The sequence below is a fragment of the Acinonyx jubatus genome, chromosome A1 (assembly GCF_027475565.1).
Source record: "Acinonyx jubatus isolate Ajub_Pintada_27869175 chromosome A1, VMU_Ajub_asm_v1.0, whole genome shotgun sequence".
Lineage (NCBI taxonomy): Eukaryota > Metazoa > Chordata > Mammalia > Carnivora > Felidae > Acinonyx > Acinonyx jubatus.
The window spans coordinates 27,054,471-27,069,765 of NC_069380.1; the positions used below are offsets into that span (position 1 = coordinate 27,054,471).

At 44.4% G+C, this 15,295-nt stretch overlaps 1 protein-coding gene across 3 annotated transcripts in view; it reads left to right on the top strand.

Moving 5' to 3' along the window:
* The window catches only part of ENOX1 (ecto-NOX disulfide-thiol exchanger 1), a 383,452-nt gene extending 368,707 nt beyond the window's left edge, over window positions 1-14,745 (top strand). For 2 of the 3 annotated variants that reach the window (XM_053215935.1, XM_053215938.1), the window contains 2 exons: window positions 3,466-3,551; window positions 13,753-14,745. In XM_053215935.1, the coding sequence (XP_053071910.1) occupies window positions 3,466-3,551; window positions 13,753-13,884 (218 nt within the window). In that variant the 3' untranslated portion in view covers window positions 13,885-14,745. Of the gene's footprint in view, window positions 1-3,465; window positions 3,552-7,801; window positions 8,079-13,752 lie in introns of those variants that run through there. The other variant, XM_053215941.1, reaches the window with a different exon arrangement.
* Window positions 14,746-15,295: the final 550 nt, after the last annotated feature.

Sequence of the window (15,295 nt, forward strand, 5' to 3'; positions counted from 1 at the left end):
TGCTCTGTCCTTCTGAATCCATAATAGGGAAGGAATCAGGAGTGAATAATGTCTCAAAGTTACCTGATCTTTGAAAGACTGCCCCATCACCAGTTAGTACTGTAGCCATTTTTAATGTTCTTATTTATCCCCATTTACCTATAATAGAACAGTAGAAATTTTAAACAAGTACACTGGCTAGTCTTAGTTCTAGAGGATAAATTCATTCAATATACACTTATTGTACATGTATACTCTATTGCCAATACTGAGCCACAATACACAAAGACTTTCTGAGGGCAGAGTTCCCTGGGGAACCCAAGACTGGGACCGGCAGACAGACCGTTACCAGTGAGGGAGTGTGTACACAGAGAGATACCCAGCTCACAGAGGCAACAAAAGCAGCCACCCCAGGTCCTCCCATTACTGGTATCCCTAAATTTCCTCTTTTAACACCTCGTCTCCTAGCCTAAAGTCATCAACTTCTCCCCCATCGCCCACACACATCCTCTTCTGACTCGTTCCGTTTATACTGCTGAAGACATTTAACTTCGCACCACCTTCCATAGATGTTTACAGGAGAGGCTGTGGGTTATCTAGGAGATGGTGCTAAGTCTCTGTCCGGTAGAGAGATTAATATGAAAAATGTCTTTCTCTATTTGCTGGGGCCTTTGGGGTGGTTTACTCGTAAGACTCCTCAAGCCTCCCCACCGTCTAAGATGCTCCCTTACCCCGGTGGAAAACTACACATCCTCGTCACCCCAAAGGCTGACCGGTCAGTCTGCTGCCTAAGCCGACATCCAACCAAGGAAGCGAATGCTGCCCCCATCTTGCAGCACCCCTCTTGGCTCTGTGAGCCACTCTCTCGGAGCTTCCCTCTCCCCTGCCTGGGAGAACCTGTGTGCCAGAAGAAAGGAACACCCTCGCCTCCTCACAAAGCCAGAGGTGACTGCTCCTTCTTCCCCCTTGTCTTCTAATGGGGGATTGAGGGGTCTGCCTACCATTTATTGGAGGCTCCCTGTGAAAACTAGTGGACGTAATGCCACCGGTCCTCAGCAAGGAGAACCCCATTCACCATCCTGAAACAGGAGTTTCCCCTTAAGAATTCTGCCCCCCTCAGGGCCCCTGGGTAGCTCAGTCGGTTAAGCATCCAACTTTGGCTCAGGTCACGATCTCACAGTTCGTGAGTTCAAGCCCCGCATCGGGCTGTGTGCTGACAGCTGAGAGCCCGGAACCTGCTTCAGATTCTGTGTCTCCCTCTCTCTCCGCCCTTCCCCTGCTTGTGCTTTCTCTCTCTCTCTCTCTCTCTCTCTCTCTCTCTCTCTCTCTCTCTCAAAAATAAATAAACATTAAAAAAAAAAAAAGAATTCTGCCCCCTCTCTCCCACTTAACAAATGCAAATAAAAGTGTTATTTTAAAAAAAAACTTATTTTTTAAGTCCTTCATGAGCTTCTATAGTCGAACTCATTAGTAACAGAATTACTTACAGTGTCACTTCACCAGATTTGAGAATTTCAAAGACACAGGGAAGTAGTTGCCAGATCTATAAATTTAAAAATGGAAATTAACAAACTGGAAGGAGGGGAATAAAACAACTCCACCTAAGTGTATTAAAATGGCTATTTGCCACTTAAAGATATTAAAACTATCAATATTACCTTTTACCACTTGCATTATTTCATAAAAGGACATTTTAGCAAAAAAAGGAGGAATATAGTTTCAGAATAAAATGGTAGTGCTTGGGGTGCCTGGGAGGCTCGGTGGGTTAAAGTTTCCAACTTCTGATTCTGGCTCAGGTCATGATCTCGCGGTTCATGAGATCGAGCCCCACATCAGGCTCTGTGCTGACAGTGCAGAGTCTGCTTGGGATTCTCTCTCCCCCCTCTCTCTGTGCCCCCTGCCCCCTGCTCATGCTTATTCTCTCTCTCAAAACATTTTTTTTAATTTTTTTAACATTTATTTATTTTTGAGACAGAGAGAGACAGAGCATGAATGGGGGAGGGTCAGAGAGAGGGAGACACAGAATCTGAAACAGGCTCCAGGCTCTGAGCTGTCAGCACAGAGCCCAACGCGGGGCTCGAACTCACGGACCGCGAGATCATGACCTGAGCCGAAGTCGGCCGCTTAACCAACTGAGCCACCCAGGCGCCCCTCAAAACATTTTTTTTTAATGGTAGTTCTTTACATCGCAAGAAAAACAGGTCTCTGAAAACTGAGGTTTTAGCATTATGGAGAAATACGATTAATTATTTCTCTCTTCCTCATTTCACTGTAAACCAGTACAAACCTCATATAAGCAGGGTTCTGAAGACAGGTCTTTGAGAGCAGTGGTCTAGACACTTCGGTTCTCTGTCCTCGGACTAAAGCTAAACCGGGAGTTTTTCTTTAAATGCTGGCACTCATCCCAGAGCATCCCAAGCATCACACAGGAGGTCAGGAGGCCATGAGACCCTATCCCAGATCAATCCAGGGTCAGCCTGCGATTCCCAGGGTGACCTGGTGCAAGAACGATGTGCTCGTCTAGGGCTCACTCCACCTGCGTGTCAAACAAATGCAGCTCTTTTTTTTGACCTTCAGCTCTCAGGCATCAGAATTTCCCAATAAACAATGTGAGGGCTTAAAAGAGAACTCAAACAATGTCAGTCTGAACACCGTTTCATAACGAACAGCAGCATACAGTCTATGAAGTCGATGTCCTCATTTTCACTATTTTGATTTTGGATCTAGGAGCAGGGAGGATAGAGAGGTAATGCTTTCACTTCAGCCCCGACACCAACCCCGGCTTTTCATTTGTCAGTACAATGTTGACAGTTGATTTTCACAATGGAAAAGACTTCTGATTTATACTCAGACTCCAGCCAAACCATCCATTCCTGGACCTTTTAAAATGATCTTGTAAATTACAGCAGGGAGGAGAGAGTAAGCCGGTTCCCTTTAAACACCAGCAACAACGAGGGGGAAATAAAGGCTTCGGAAAGGATTTGTGCTTCCTTCAGTGGCAGTTAGGGGAAATATGGATGAAATACTTTTCATAACTGGCAGCTGTAATTATCAGGGAAATCGGAGGCCGTGTGATCTCTGACACCAGCTGTATGAGCCATTTTCATACTGCAAAGCCCACTGAGGGAAAGAAAAGAGAGAATTTTATCTTCCCAATAACTACAATTTTATATTGGTAAATCAAGCATAAAATTGGTAGCTGAAATGCTTCCAGGAGTCTTTGTTTAGAAATACCTTCATTCATCTGTATATTATCTCAGAGTCTAGCTTTTCTAACTACTGTTATTCCAGCAGATAGAGTGTTCTGTTTGCCATGTTACTATGACTGTCTTCAGAACGGGCTGCTATTAAATGCTTGTTGAGTGCTGCTGAAAATGGTGAGACTGTAACTCAGGCTGACAAAACCATCACTGGGGTTAGTAAAGGACATTATCTGACTCCGACTCTGACTTGAAGTAATGCCCAATGTTTGTCTTTTTAACCCAGGCATCATATCAACGTTTCTTCATGTCCATCCTTTTGGAGCCAACATAGAGTATCTTTGGTCATACATGCAGCAGCTTGACTCCAAGGTAAATTCTTTTTCTCAAGCGCACTTACGTTGTTGGGATTTTGCATGTCAACTCCTGGCTGCAGGTGGGCCCTGTGTGAACTGCATCAGGGATCCAGTAGCACTTGGAGACTTATCAGGGCTTCTCTGCAAGGCCCTCAGTTTTGGGCCGATACTTGTCCTTTTTTCACTTGCATTTGTCTTTAGAGAAAGAAAAGCAGTTACCTACAAGGACCGTGACTTTCAGCAGGTGCCAAATGGGGACGTGGCATATGAGGGGCTTAAAATTACAGGTTCCCCAAACCGGGAGAAATCAGGTCAGGGTGGCTAACGTGGCATTATCTTCAGGCCAGATTCTCACAGGGTTCCGTGGTAAGAAGTCCACACAATAGGGAGAAAATCGCCTCAAACAACAAAGATCTGATACGACTCTCGAGAAAACTGGATTAGCGGTGGGTTTTCAGCATTATTCTCTAAATGGAAAAGATGATTGCAGAATTATTCTCAGCTCCACCCCACGAGGGCCACACCCAGAGTCAGGACTCACTCTTCATTTCTCTGAGGCTTGGTTTTCCTCCTCTCCGCGTTAGCTGTGCCCCTGACCCATTGCGATATCTGTGTTCTGCAAGATAGAGGACAAAAAGAGCTCAATGCATGTATCAATTGATGTAGCAAATTCCAGGCAACAATGAGAGGGGCCCCAGTTGAAATAGTGTCATTAACCAGCACTGCCTGGGGAAGCCCTGGAAGGGGATGGACACAGAAGCAGAGAGTTGAAGCCCGCCACTGAGCAGCTTGTTAAATGTCCTGCTGGGAGGGAAAATGAAATACACTCTTCCATAGAGTGCAGCAAAGTGCATGGAATGTGTAGGACCAGGCCCACGGCCCACAGTTCTAGGCCCCTGACGACACACGTACAAATCATTCTAAATCTCCAAAGGCCAGTATCAATTAAATTACTGCACTGGGTTCTCAGTTTGAGTAACATGATCTTACCGATTCATGATGCCATAACTGCTTGGCCTTTCTAATGGGTCTTAAACTTCCCCTCTGAGAGAATCATCTGGAACCAAAAGTATTTTTCAGTCACAGAGATTCATGTCCTTTTATTCTCTCACAGCTGGTAATAGGGTAGACCAAAACAGAGTGAAAGGGGATGAGGCGATTATAAGATTCTTGAAGTTCACACTTGTGTTACTGTCTCCTTTGCAGCCTCCCCTCATGTGGATGGGAGGGATAGAAAATGCTCGTGTGGATTCAGATAAAATGAGAAGGATGAGCTGTACAATGTTACTTTGTTGAAATAATACTTTGTTGAAAATACTTTCTTGAAGGGTTTGGTTTTTTTCCCTCACCAGTATCGTTCTTAACATCAACCCTACCTTTGCCTGAAAGATGAAATGAAATACTACTTTCCCCAGTGTGGCGTGACACAGAATAAGGCCTCGAGAAATTATTCCAATCATGGCTATTATCCTTCGCTGGTATTGTTGACATTTCTTTCCTTCCCCTTCTGGAAATCCCAAGTGGAAAGCCTTTGTTGGGAAGCAGTTGTTGTTTTAGTATATATAGGGAGATACGGGTGGCAGAGGGGGTGGGTGAGGATAAAAATCCCCGGTGGGAGTGATAAATAATGAAGCATGTCCCTCCGGACAGAGTGTCCATCATCGTTTGTTCAGGCAAGATTTGTGTGGTCTCCCTTAGTAGTCTCTGAGGAGAGAATTCACACCCCTGGTCTCTGGCCATTAGATGATTGGCCTTTGTGGAAGGGATTCTGTCAAAGGGAAGTCTATTTCATCTCAGACTGATACTTTTATTTTAGAAGATAAAGAAGAAAGTATTTCCTTCACAGAGGAAATACACGGGGTCCCCCCCGGACAGCCCTCCATCTCCTGAATGAAATGCCCAGTAGAGCAGTCAAATTGTTTCCTCATGCATGAAGCAAAAATTATATAGAAAAAGTGCTCTGACTAAAACTCCTAGGTGCCAGCGATTAGACCACATATTCTCTCTATCCCAGTGAGGCTGAAAGGGTATTTAGACTTCTTAATCCAGAGACCAAATTACTGCTATATACTGGAATTCTATATCCTCAGGGCTTTAAACAGAAAACAAAATAATGAGAGGTTTGCCCTTTAAGTACCCACCAGGGCCTTGTCCTTGCATCAGCCGCCAGAAGGCTCAGAATCCTGGAGCCACGACCAGCCCAGTGACGCTGAGGCTGGCTGGTCCAGCGACCTAGTACTCCTGCCTCTGGTTAATCAGAATGACTTGGGCATCACCGCTCCCCCACCAAGTTTCGGTTGATATTGCACCAGGGCCACGGATTCAGCCTGGCCTCCACTGCATGGAGGGTTTACTGACTCTAGGTGGGTTTTCAAACTTCCGCTTAGAACAACACTGTTCGACATCAGACAACATCACCATTACAACAACTATCAAATAATATTTAGATTCTGCCTCCCCCAGTGCTGACGAGAACAAGGAAGGCAGGCAGCCTGTAATGGAGCTGATTTTATTAGGGTTTCCCCAAAGGCCACATAGGAGTATAAGAATGATTAGAAATGGAAGAAGAGCCAGGAATTAATTTAAATTAGGCTGGGCATGTGAATTGCACATGGCTCCTAAAAGTGCGTGGCCCAGTAATAGGCCATTTTCCAGTTAAATATTATTCCCGCTCTTGACAGTGATGTTTGCATATTTTTCTCTTCTCGGCCTCTTCTAAGCCACCCACTCTCATTCACTCAGCCCTCTTGTAGGTCAATGTGGCCGTATGACCATGTCACAAAGATTCACTCAGAGGAAAGCAGAAGGTGGGGGGGGGGGGTGGGGGGGTGGAGGGGAGATGGCTTCCTGAAACTTTGCCAAGTCAAAAGTTGTGCCCTGGGCGCAGGAAGATAAGCTCAAAACAGGCAGCTCTATCCTGCGATGGTTTCTGATCAGAAGCCCCCCCCCACGTCAACCCACTTGCTGATCCTGAGCAGCAAGGAAGTCACATTGAGTCGAGCATTAGCAGATGAATATCTCCTGTCTTACAGTCAAGAGGAGGGATTCTTCTTCTCTTCCTCCAGTTTACGTGTTCTTTAGGAGTTAAGACCCAGTTCTCCCAAGTGTGTGTGGCTGTCCCCTCTACCCATGTACAGCCTCGTCCCAAGGCCCACCAAATAGAATATTTGATTCTGAAAACCAGAGTCAACATAATGTGGCCGCCGATGCTGGAGGATTTGCAAAGACCTGCCATTTTGACATAATACCACCGTTCACCGACAGGCTGGGTGTGTTCATAGGCAGGTGTACATTTCCCACCAGAGGGGCACTAAAATATCTGGTCTGTCCCGAGGAGATTCAAATTAGCCTTAACTGGAGAGCATTCTTTTCCAGACTACAGCTAGGCAGTAACGGTAGATGAAATGTTCTCAGTGGTGTTTGTAAGGTTCCCCTCCCCCTACCAAAAAATCTTCAGTATTATGCATATTCTAGTGTTCTCCTAAGTAGCCACTTGTCACAGTATGTCGATGAGTGCAAGAATTTTTTGTTGCTTAGGCTACAATAAAATGTGTTTTTTTAGATCTCACAACACCTCTGGAAAGCATATGATAAGTGAAGCATTGGAGGTAACAGCACTTCATTTGGCTACATAAAGAATAAAAAGGAAGTTGTTCACACACCGCCAGAGAAACTGACGAGGTTGCCAGGGACCCAGTAAACGCTGGGATAATTCACTGCTTTGCATGAACCCGGCACCGTCCTAGGGACCGGGGAGGAACAGGTCATGGCGAGGGCACAAAAGAAATCTAAGAAAGAATGCTGCTCTCAAAAAGTGTGTAGTCTAGTTGAGAGAATGTAAAATACTTATGGAATAACTAGGTAATCAGACATAAACTAACAAGCAGGCCGATCTTTAGCGAGACAGAAGTTGGAGAGGGGCGAAGTCTGTGCAGGAGGCATCCCCGAGTACGTGCTGTCACACTTCCCTCTAGGGTGCTGTAGCCACACTGCTCTCCTCTCCTCCTTCTCTCCTTCCTGCCTCTCTCATTTTCCATCCGGATCCTGCCTTTTCTCCTACTTATCTTCGTCCTTCTTTCTTTTTCCTCTTGTCTTTCTCTCCCACCCCGGTTCCTCTTCCTTCCGGTTCCTTTCTTCTCTCTTCCTAATTCCTCAGTTATGTTTATCTTCTTTCCTTCTTCCTCTCTTACTTCCTCCTTGTGTCTTGCTTCCTCCTCCCTTCCCTTCCCTTCTTTGCCCATCCGCATTCTGTATTTCTCTCTGCAGAAGTTTGTTGCGCGGTGTCTGTGTGCTGATGCCATGCATCGCCCAGGGATATGAAGAATGAACAGGATTTAAATGTGCACAAAAAGCCAGCCGTCAGTTTATCCTATGGAAGGAAGTCTGGTTTTGCAATTGGCTTCTCTGACTCTCCAGCCTTGACAAAGCCTATGCCAGTGTCTTTTCAGTGCCTCAAACAAGAACTCCTCATCACTCGGCTTCCCTGGCCTGACTGATATGGGACACGGAGCCAGCCAGCCCCATAATAAAACTGATTTATGTCTGCTTGTGTCAATTTATATACACGCTCAGAGGCCTGGCAAAGAGGCAGTGGGCTTGGGCTGGAGTCAGCAAATCAGAAAATAAATCAAGCAAATATTACAAATTACCTCTGCAGTGTTACCACCACACAAGCCCCTTGGTTACACAGAGTCTTTATTCCTTCTCATATTTTCTGTTCTTTTTTTTTAATTAGAACAAATCAATCCTTTCTAAAAGAATAGATGTCAGACTTGGAAAATTTTAAGCAGAACAGAGGGGAAGGGGATCCACTGACAATACCAAAGGTTGAAAAGACGCAGACCACCAATTTCTTGGAACAAAAGCAAGCTGAGTAAAAGGGTGATAAAAGCATCATGTCTATGACGATCCTGCCCACTTTCCAGGGCACCAAATACGTGGTGTATGTGTAAATGGGCCACAGCATGTCCCTACCCTCTATGGCAGGGCCACACAGAAGTCTGTTAACCACGTGTATTTGATTCTGCTCCCAGCACCCACGAGAAGACCGCAGTGCTGTGAAAACAGGGCTGGATTGGGCGTCGCGAGCCCTGCACCAAGTTTCAGCCCCTCTGCTCATCAGCAGGGCAAGCATACCCTCCCTGGTCCCCCGTGGGCTCCCTCTAGGACAAAAGGGCACAGAGAAAGAAGCCCCGACCTCGGAATGGATTTGGGGAAGGGAACCCTGTGCAACTGATGAGGGGGCAGGTGCATTTCACTCTGAGCTCGGCCAGTGAGGTTTTTCTGCTCTGTTTTATGTGATGACCCCACGACTGCATCCTCAAACCCAAGAAATTATCAGCATGAGATATTGCAAAGGCAAAATTATGAGAGCGGACAAGCTATGTAGGAGGAGGAGAAAACAGAATTAAAGTAAATGAAAATATCTAATGTAAAAATTCTTTGGCCATAGGGTAAAAAAAGAAAAAAAAATAGAGGACCAATTGAATTCTCTCTTTGTCTTGAAAATCCCAAAGTGTGATATATCATAAAAGTTATTTTGTCAGGGTAGAGGAAGGTTTAAAAGCCATCAGACGAACTTGAAAGCAGTTTCTCTTTGATCTTTCTTCTGGCATGAAATAGAAAACGTCTTAAAGAAATGCTCTACAATTTATCTGAGAGCCTCATTAAATGGATATTTTAGGTAGGGGTTCATCTGAGGTGGTGGGTTCTGTGGTTATGACACATCCCTGTCCACATGATTTACATCTTTACGGCAGGGTCGGGCAGTTCCCTTCCACTACCAACAGTAACTTAGCATTAACGACTCATTTCCATTACATTGACTTCCAGCTCTGTCAAAATCTAAGGAATTGGTCATCCAAACTAAGTCACCCTAAGATCTCAAATCCCAGTGTCACTAATTTATTTGTGTGACCGTGGGCAATTTATTTAACAGCTTGGTGCCTCGGTTTTACCCTCAACTAAAATGGGTTTTTACGGATTACCATTGTGTATCGAGTGACTTAATATATGAAAAGAACTCAATGGGTATTGAAGAGGGCATCTTTTGGGATGAGCCCTGAGTGTTGTATGGAAACTAATTTGACAGTAAATTTCATATATTAAAAAGAAAAGAAAAAAGAAAAGAAAAGAAAAGGAAAGAACTCAGAACGGGGGCACCTGGGTGGCTCAGTCGGTGAGCATCGGACTTTGGCTCAGGTCATGATCTCGCGGTTCGTGGGTTCGAGCCTCACATCCAGCTCACTGCTGTCAGTGCATAGCCCATTTCAGGTCCTCTCTCTCTCTCTGTCCCTCTCTCCCTCTGCCCCCCTTCTCTCTCTCTCCACCCCCCCCCCTTGCTCTCTCTCTCTCTGCCCCTCCCCTGCTTGTGCTCTCTCTCTTTCTCAAAAAATAAACATTAAAAAAGAAAAGAACTCAGAGCAGTATCTGGTGCACAGTAAGAGGTACCGAGTACTGGTTGCCATTTGTTTTGTGCTTTAAAGTACACAGGAGATCTATCAGTTCGAGATCTTTGCCACAGCCTAGAGGTCAGATGAATTTTAAGTAGCTTGCCCAAAGACCAGTACTAACATATGGCGGGGCCAGCACGCAAATTCAAGTCCTCAGAGCATTCGGTGAGTTTCTCTCCAATTCCCTTGTCTCACAAAGGAGAAAACACCCAAAGAGTTTAAGTGATTTAGACAAGATGAGGAGGCTGGCTAACGGTCATTCCATGGCCGGATTCCAAATGTTGTGTCTCAACATTTCTGTCTTCCGGCAAGTGAGGAGTTTGCTTGCTTGCTTGCTTGCTGAATGAGCTTTCTGATGAGATCATGCACGTAAGACACACACTGTGCGCCTGGGCTCCGGTGAGGACTCAGGCAGGGTGGCTACCCCTCTCACCCTGCATGCTTCTCCTGCTTCCTCGGTGGTTAAAGTCTAGCCTCAGGTCGAAAGACATCATGGAAAACAAGACTCCCCATGATTTGCTCGCTGTTCTCGTGAACGGTTTATGGGGAGGCCTCCAAGCATTAGCAATGGAACGTGCACGGGCTGGTCAAGTTGGGAATTCTCAGTTCCTTGTTACTGGTGTTGACATCTTTATCACCTGCCCTCCAGTACACGGACCCCTCCCCCAAACAGGGAGACAGTGACCAGGAGGATTATTTCCAGTTCCCACTCACAGTCCCCCACCCCCTGTGGCAGTCGGCATTAATGTTGAAGAACAAGGCCAGGCAAGTTCTGGATCCGCACCCCAGCTCCACACTTAGTGCCTGGGTTATCCTGCGTAAGGCACCTAATCTGTCTGGACCTGTTTCCTTGCGTGTAAGTCATTCCCTGTCTTATGAGAATGTAGTTGAGAATTAACAAAAGCGTTTTCAGAAGTCTGGCAAGCGAAAGGTTTTCAGGAATTATGAGTTGTCCCACTTTTCACAGTCGGCCACAGGGCTACTGCCCTGACCTGACCCCAGCTGGCCTCCTGCATAGGTGTTATCTTTAGATCAGACTTGTTACTTTACCCTCAAGAAATCAGCTTTTTCTCTCCTTCCTAATGAACAACGCAAAGTCCCTTCCCTCCTCTTCCAAGGGAGATGGTGGTTATCCTGAAAACAACCCCCTGATAGGCTGGCTGTTACCCGGGTCTGTCAGCTTCTCCACGGCTCAGCCCGATCTGGGGAAGGACAGCTCGTCTCAGGGGTATCACTTGAATGCCCTGGAGACTCGAGCCTACCATGGATGACCTGTGCTGTCCTCCCGAGGAAAGAAAGGAGGTTGTTAAGAGGAGAACTTGGCTTCAGGAAACTGCTTTCTGGACCAAGTAAAGACTGGGTTGACCACATACTTCTCTGTACTTGTTTGACTTACGGGCACAGAGCTTGACCCATCTATCACAAAAAGTTTGAGAACAGAGCATCGTATTCTATCAGCATCACTTCTATGTACATAGAAACATCTTGTGCCAGGAACTGTGCTATATTTTGTGTATAAGCCTCACAATTAGGCTGAGAGAGCTATTATACACATGAAGAAACTGAACAGCTATTAAATGACCTGCCCATGGTTACACATCTTGGCCCAGCCCAGATTCAAATCCAAGCCTGGTCTGATTTTAAATCCCCATTCTTAACCTAAATATGCTTGTTCGTAAGAATTACCAGGCGTGATTAGTGTATGATTAGAGTGTATAAAATAGAGTGTATGAGCAACACCCCAGAGAGGCTGAATCAGAGTCTCCAGAGAAGAGACTAGGGAACCTGATTTAAAAAAGAAAGAAAGAAAGAAAAGAAAGAAAGAAAGAAAGAAAGAAAGAAAGAAAGAAAGAAAGAAAAAGAAAGAAAGAAAGAAAAAAAGAAACTCAGGTGACTGATATTTCAAAAGAAATCACCCCACCCTGGGTGATCTTCACCCATAACTGCTGAAATCATGCAGAGCTCGCAAAGCATACCAGTGCCTAGTTCCTGTGCACAAGCCATGGGTTCTTTCCCAGTTCTGTGATAAACGCCTCTGTAGTTGACTCCATTTTCTCAGCTCCAAAATGGAGATAGATCCTGACATTTCTGCCCTACACATCTCCTAGGAGCGTTGTGACAATGAAACCAGGGTGCTAGGAAGGCATTCCGCACAGAGCTCACTGAAATAAAATGTTTCAAAATCACATGAACCTTTAACAGGCTTTTGTGGGTTGACCTGGGAATCTAATAATCCCTTTAACATGGCTTCATGGGAAAATGCATGCAGATTTCAAAATAATTCACGCAAAAATTTTAGAATGCAATTTGTTTTAACTTTCAGGGCCACCTCGAAAGGTCTTTTGTTATAGGTCTAGGAATATCAACTATATCATGTGAAATCTTCTCTATGTGAACATTAAATGAACAGTTGGCTTGACTTCCTGGTCTATTCAGTTCTCTCTTTAAAATAAATGTTAAATTTATTTCACATTTAAATGTGAAATGGAAAGTGTAGACTCTAAAATATCTATTCAACGATTGTACCATGAAAAATAATAATAGGTCTGATTCATTAAACATTTCTACATGCCAAGTCTATGCTAAGCCAGTAGTCTTCATACATCATTATTACATGTTGTTATTCCCATTTGCTGAGGCTTAGAGACACTAATTATCTTGGCTGGAGTGATTTAGCTCCTAACAATAGTAGATACAGGATTCAAATAGAAATGTTAGCCCCACCCTGGTTCCAGGGTCTTAGCCACCTTGCTGTATGAGATCCCCATGCAAACGCATGGATTAGGAAGCAAAGACACAGAAACAAGAACAATAGCTGTATTAGAGCAGACGGATTATGGTCGGATTGCCCTTTATTTAAGATAAAATGAATTATTGGTATAAAACTGTATGTAATAAAGAAAAATTGGTAGAAGAAAAAAATGCATTAAAAAATAACCTGGATTGGGGCGCCTGGGTGCCTCAGTCAGTTAAGCTTCCGACTCTTGATTTTGGCTCAGGTCACGATCTCACAATTTGTGGGATCGAGCCCCCAGTCGGGCTCTGCGCTGACAGTGTGGAGCTGTGGAGCCTGCTTGGGATTCTCTTTCTCTCCCTCTTTCTCTGCCTCTCCCCTGCTTGTGCTTAACTCTCTCTCTCTCTCTCTCTCTCTCAAAATAAATAAATAAACTTAAAAAAAATTTTAAAGTACCTGGATTTTAAGAATGGATGTTGAGACTTTTACCGTTGCAGGTTCTGGATTTTCATTTCTGTTCCTAAACCTTTATGGCCTTCTGGTCCCTGTGAGAATTAAGGGAAGAGAAAGAAGAGAAGTTAGGGCGGCCAGAAATCTACTCAAATGCCCCTTGGCCCTCACTGAGTTAGATAGAAGCGCTGTCCTTTGTAGAAGAGGATGAGAGCACCGGGAGTGGTGATGAACTCGCTCTCAGCCCTCATAAGTCCCATTCTCACCTCCTTTTGTATCAAGGGGGAGAGTGCTGTTGAAGCCTGGCACTACCGGGAAGCTAGCCGTCCACATGAACGGTGAGCCTGGAATTTGCACCCATTCGTCTCCTGCGCCCACACCCCCACCAGCTGCTCAGGGAAAGACCAGGATAACCACGTTCGGTGCTTTACTGGTGCTCCTCTCCCAGGAGCCTTCCTTGACAGCCAAGTAGAGAGCGTCGCGTTGTGTGGCTCATCGGGCAAGCGCCTCCTCACCCCACCCCTTGCCTCCTTTTGGGGGAGCCTTGTTTCTAAAAGTGACTTTTCTTCCTTTCTAAACAGATATCCGCCAACGAAATCGAAATGCTTCTGATGAGGCTGCCACGCATGTTCAAACAGGAATTCACAGGTGTGGGAGCGACTTTGGAAAAAAGGTGGAAGCTGTGTGCCTTTGAAGGAATTAAGACGACCTAACCATGAGGAATTAAACAAGTCTCTGGAAGTGAAACCGCCTGAACTCGGCCAGGGCTGTGCGCTGTGAGCACTGGAGGTTGGGGTCGTCCGGCGTGGGGCCCCTGCGGAGCCATCAGAGCCAGACCTCAGTGACATCCGTGGCGTCCTCTTGTGAGTGGAAATGTAATTGTGTACCAGTTCCCTAAAACCAAGCTCCATACTGTGACAGATCTGTTCCCTATGAAAACCAACGATTCCACAGTCATCACGATGGCAAAATCTTAAAATATGCTACATTTGAGAATAGCTCACCGAGCAGAATATTTAAAGTGAATGATGGTGTAGCAATGGTTGTTGCTAGGCTACTACAGAGTTGTATATGTAATGTATAGCGGAAATCATTCAATGACATTTTCCGGAAAGTCTTTCTGTTTTAGTAAAAAACAAAACAAAACAACAACAACAACAACAAAAATAAAAATAAAAAAGTAATTTTACAGTGAGAAAAAATCATACCAAAAGAAAACTTGAATATGTGTCTGAACATTTATTGTATTTTGTAAATTAAGTTATATGCTATTCCAGGAACTTTTGCCTTATTGAAGAGGCAGAAAATGTGATTGGACTCCTTGGACTCCTTGAGAATGCTTTATCAAGAATATTATTTTTCTAATGTAACAATTCTCCGTCATCACTTCTTTTAACATGGACTGCATAACAGTTTTCATAAAATGTAAATAAAGGAAAAGCTAGTGCTCCTGTCTTGTACTTGGTATGTAATATTCAGGTTTATGCATCAAAATAAACATTCAGTAAATATTCCTGTTACAAATTTTATAGCAAAGATATTAATTTTTTTCAATAAATATGACTTCTGCCATATTGGTTTTGCAAATTATTCTTTGATACATTGTATTCACCCTTAAGAAGTCTTTTGCACATTATCCAGTGCCATCTCATATCCAACCATTTTTAAATGATTTTCTACATGAATGGCACGGAGACAAAAGATTATGTCAAATAGAAATGTATAAAAACTGCAGTGGGAAGTACCATGAAAAGCAGATTATACAGCATTAGAGTGTGTGTCGTTTCTAAAATACCAACACCTTGATCCAAGTATAATCAACATAAATATTACCTTTGTCTGCAAAGGCAAGTACAAAAGAGCCAATTAGTTAATTCCTGGGTTTATTTAGTTTTATGTTTGCTGGAAAGCATACAAGTTAGAAAAGGAATTAAAGAATTCATACCTGGGCCAACAGTTCAATCAGAATTTGGGCTTTCACTATTTCTTTTAATTACAAGTAGGCTACAGCTTTCAATTGTATCACCTTCCTGCTCTCTTACATAGGAATCACAAAAAGGGAGAATTAGAGAGTGGGGGAGGGGCAGAGAGCGAGAATCCCAAGCAGGCTCCGTGGTGTCGGCA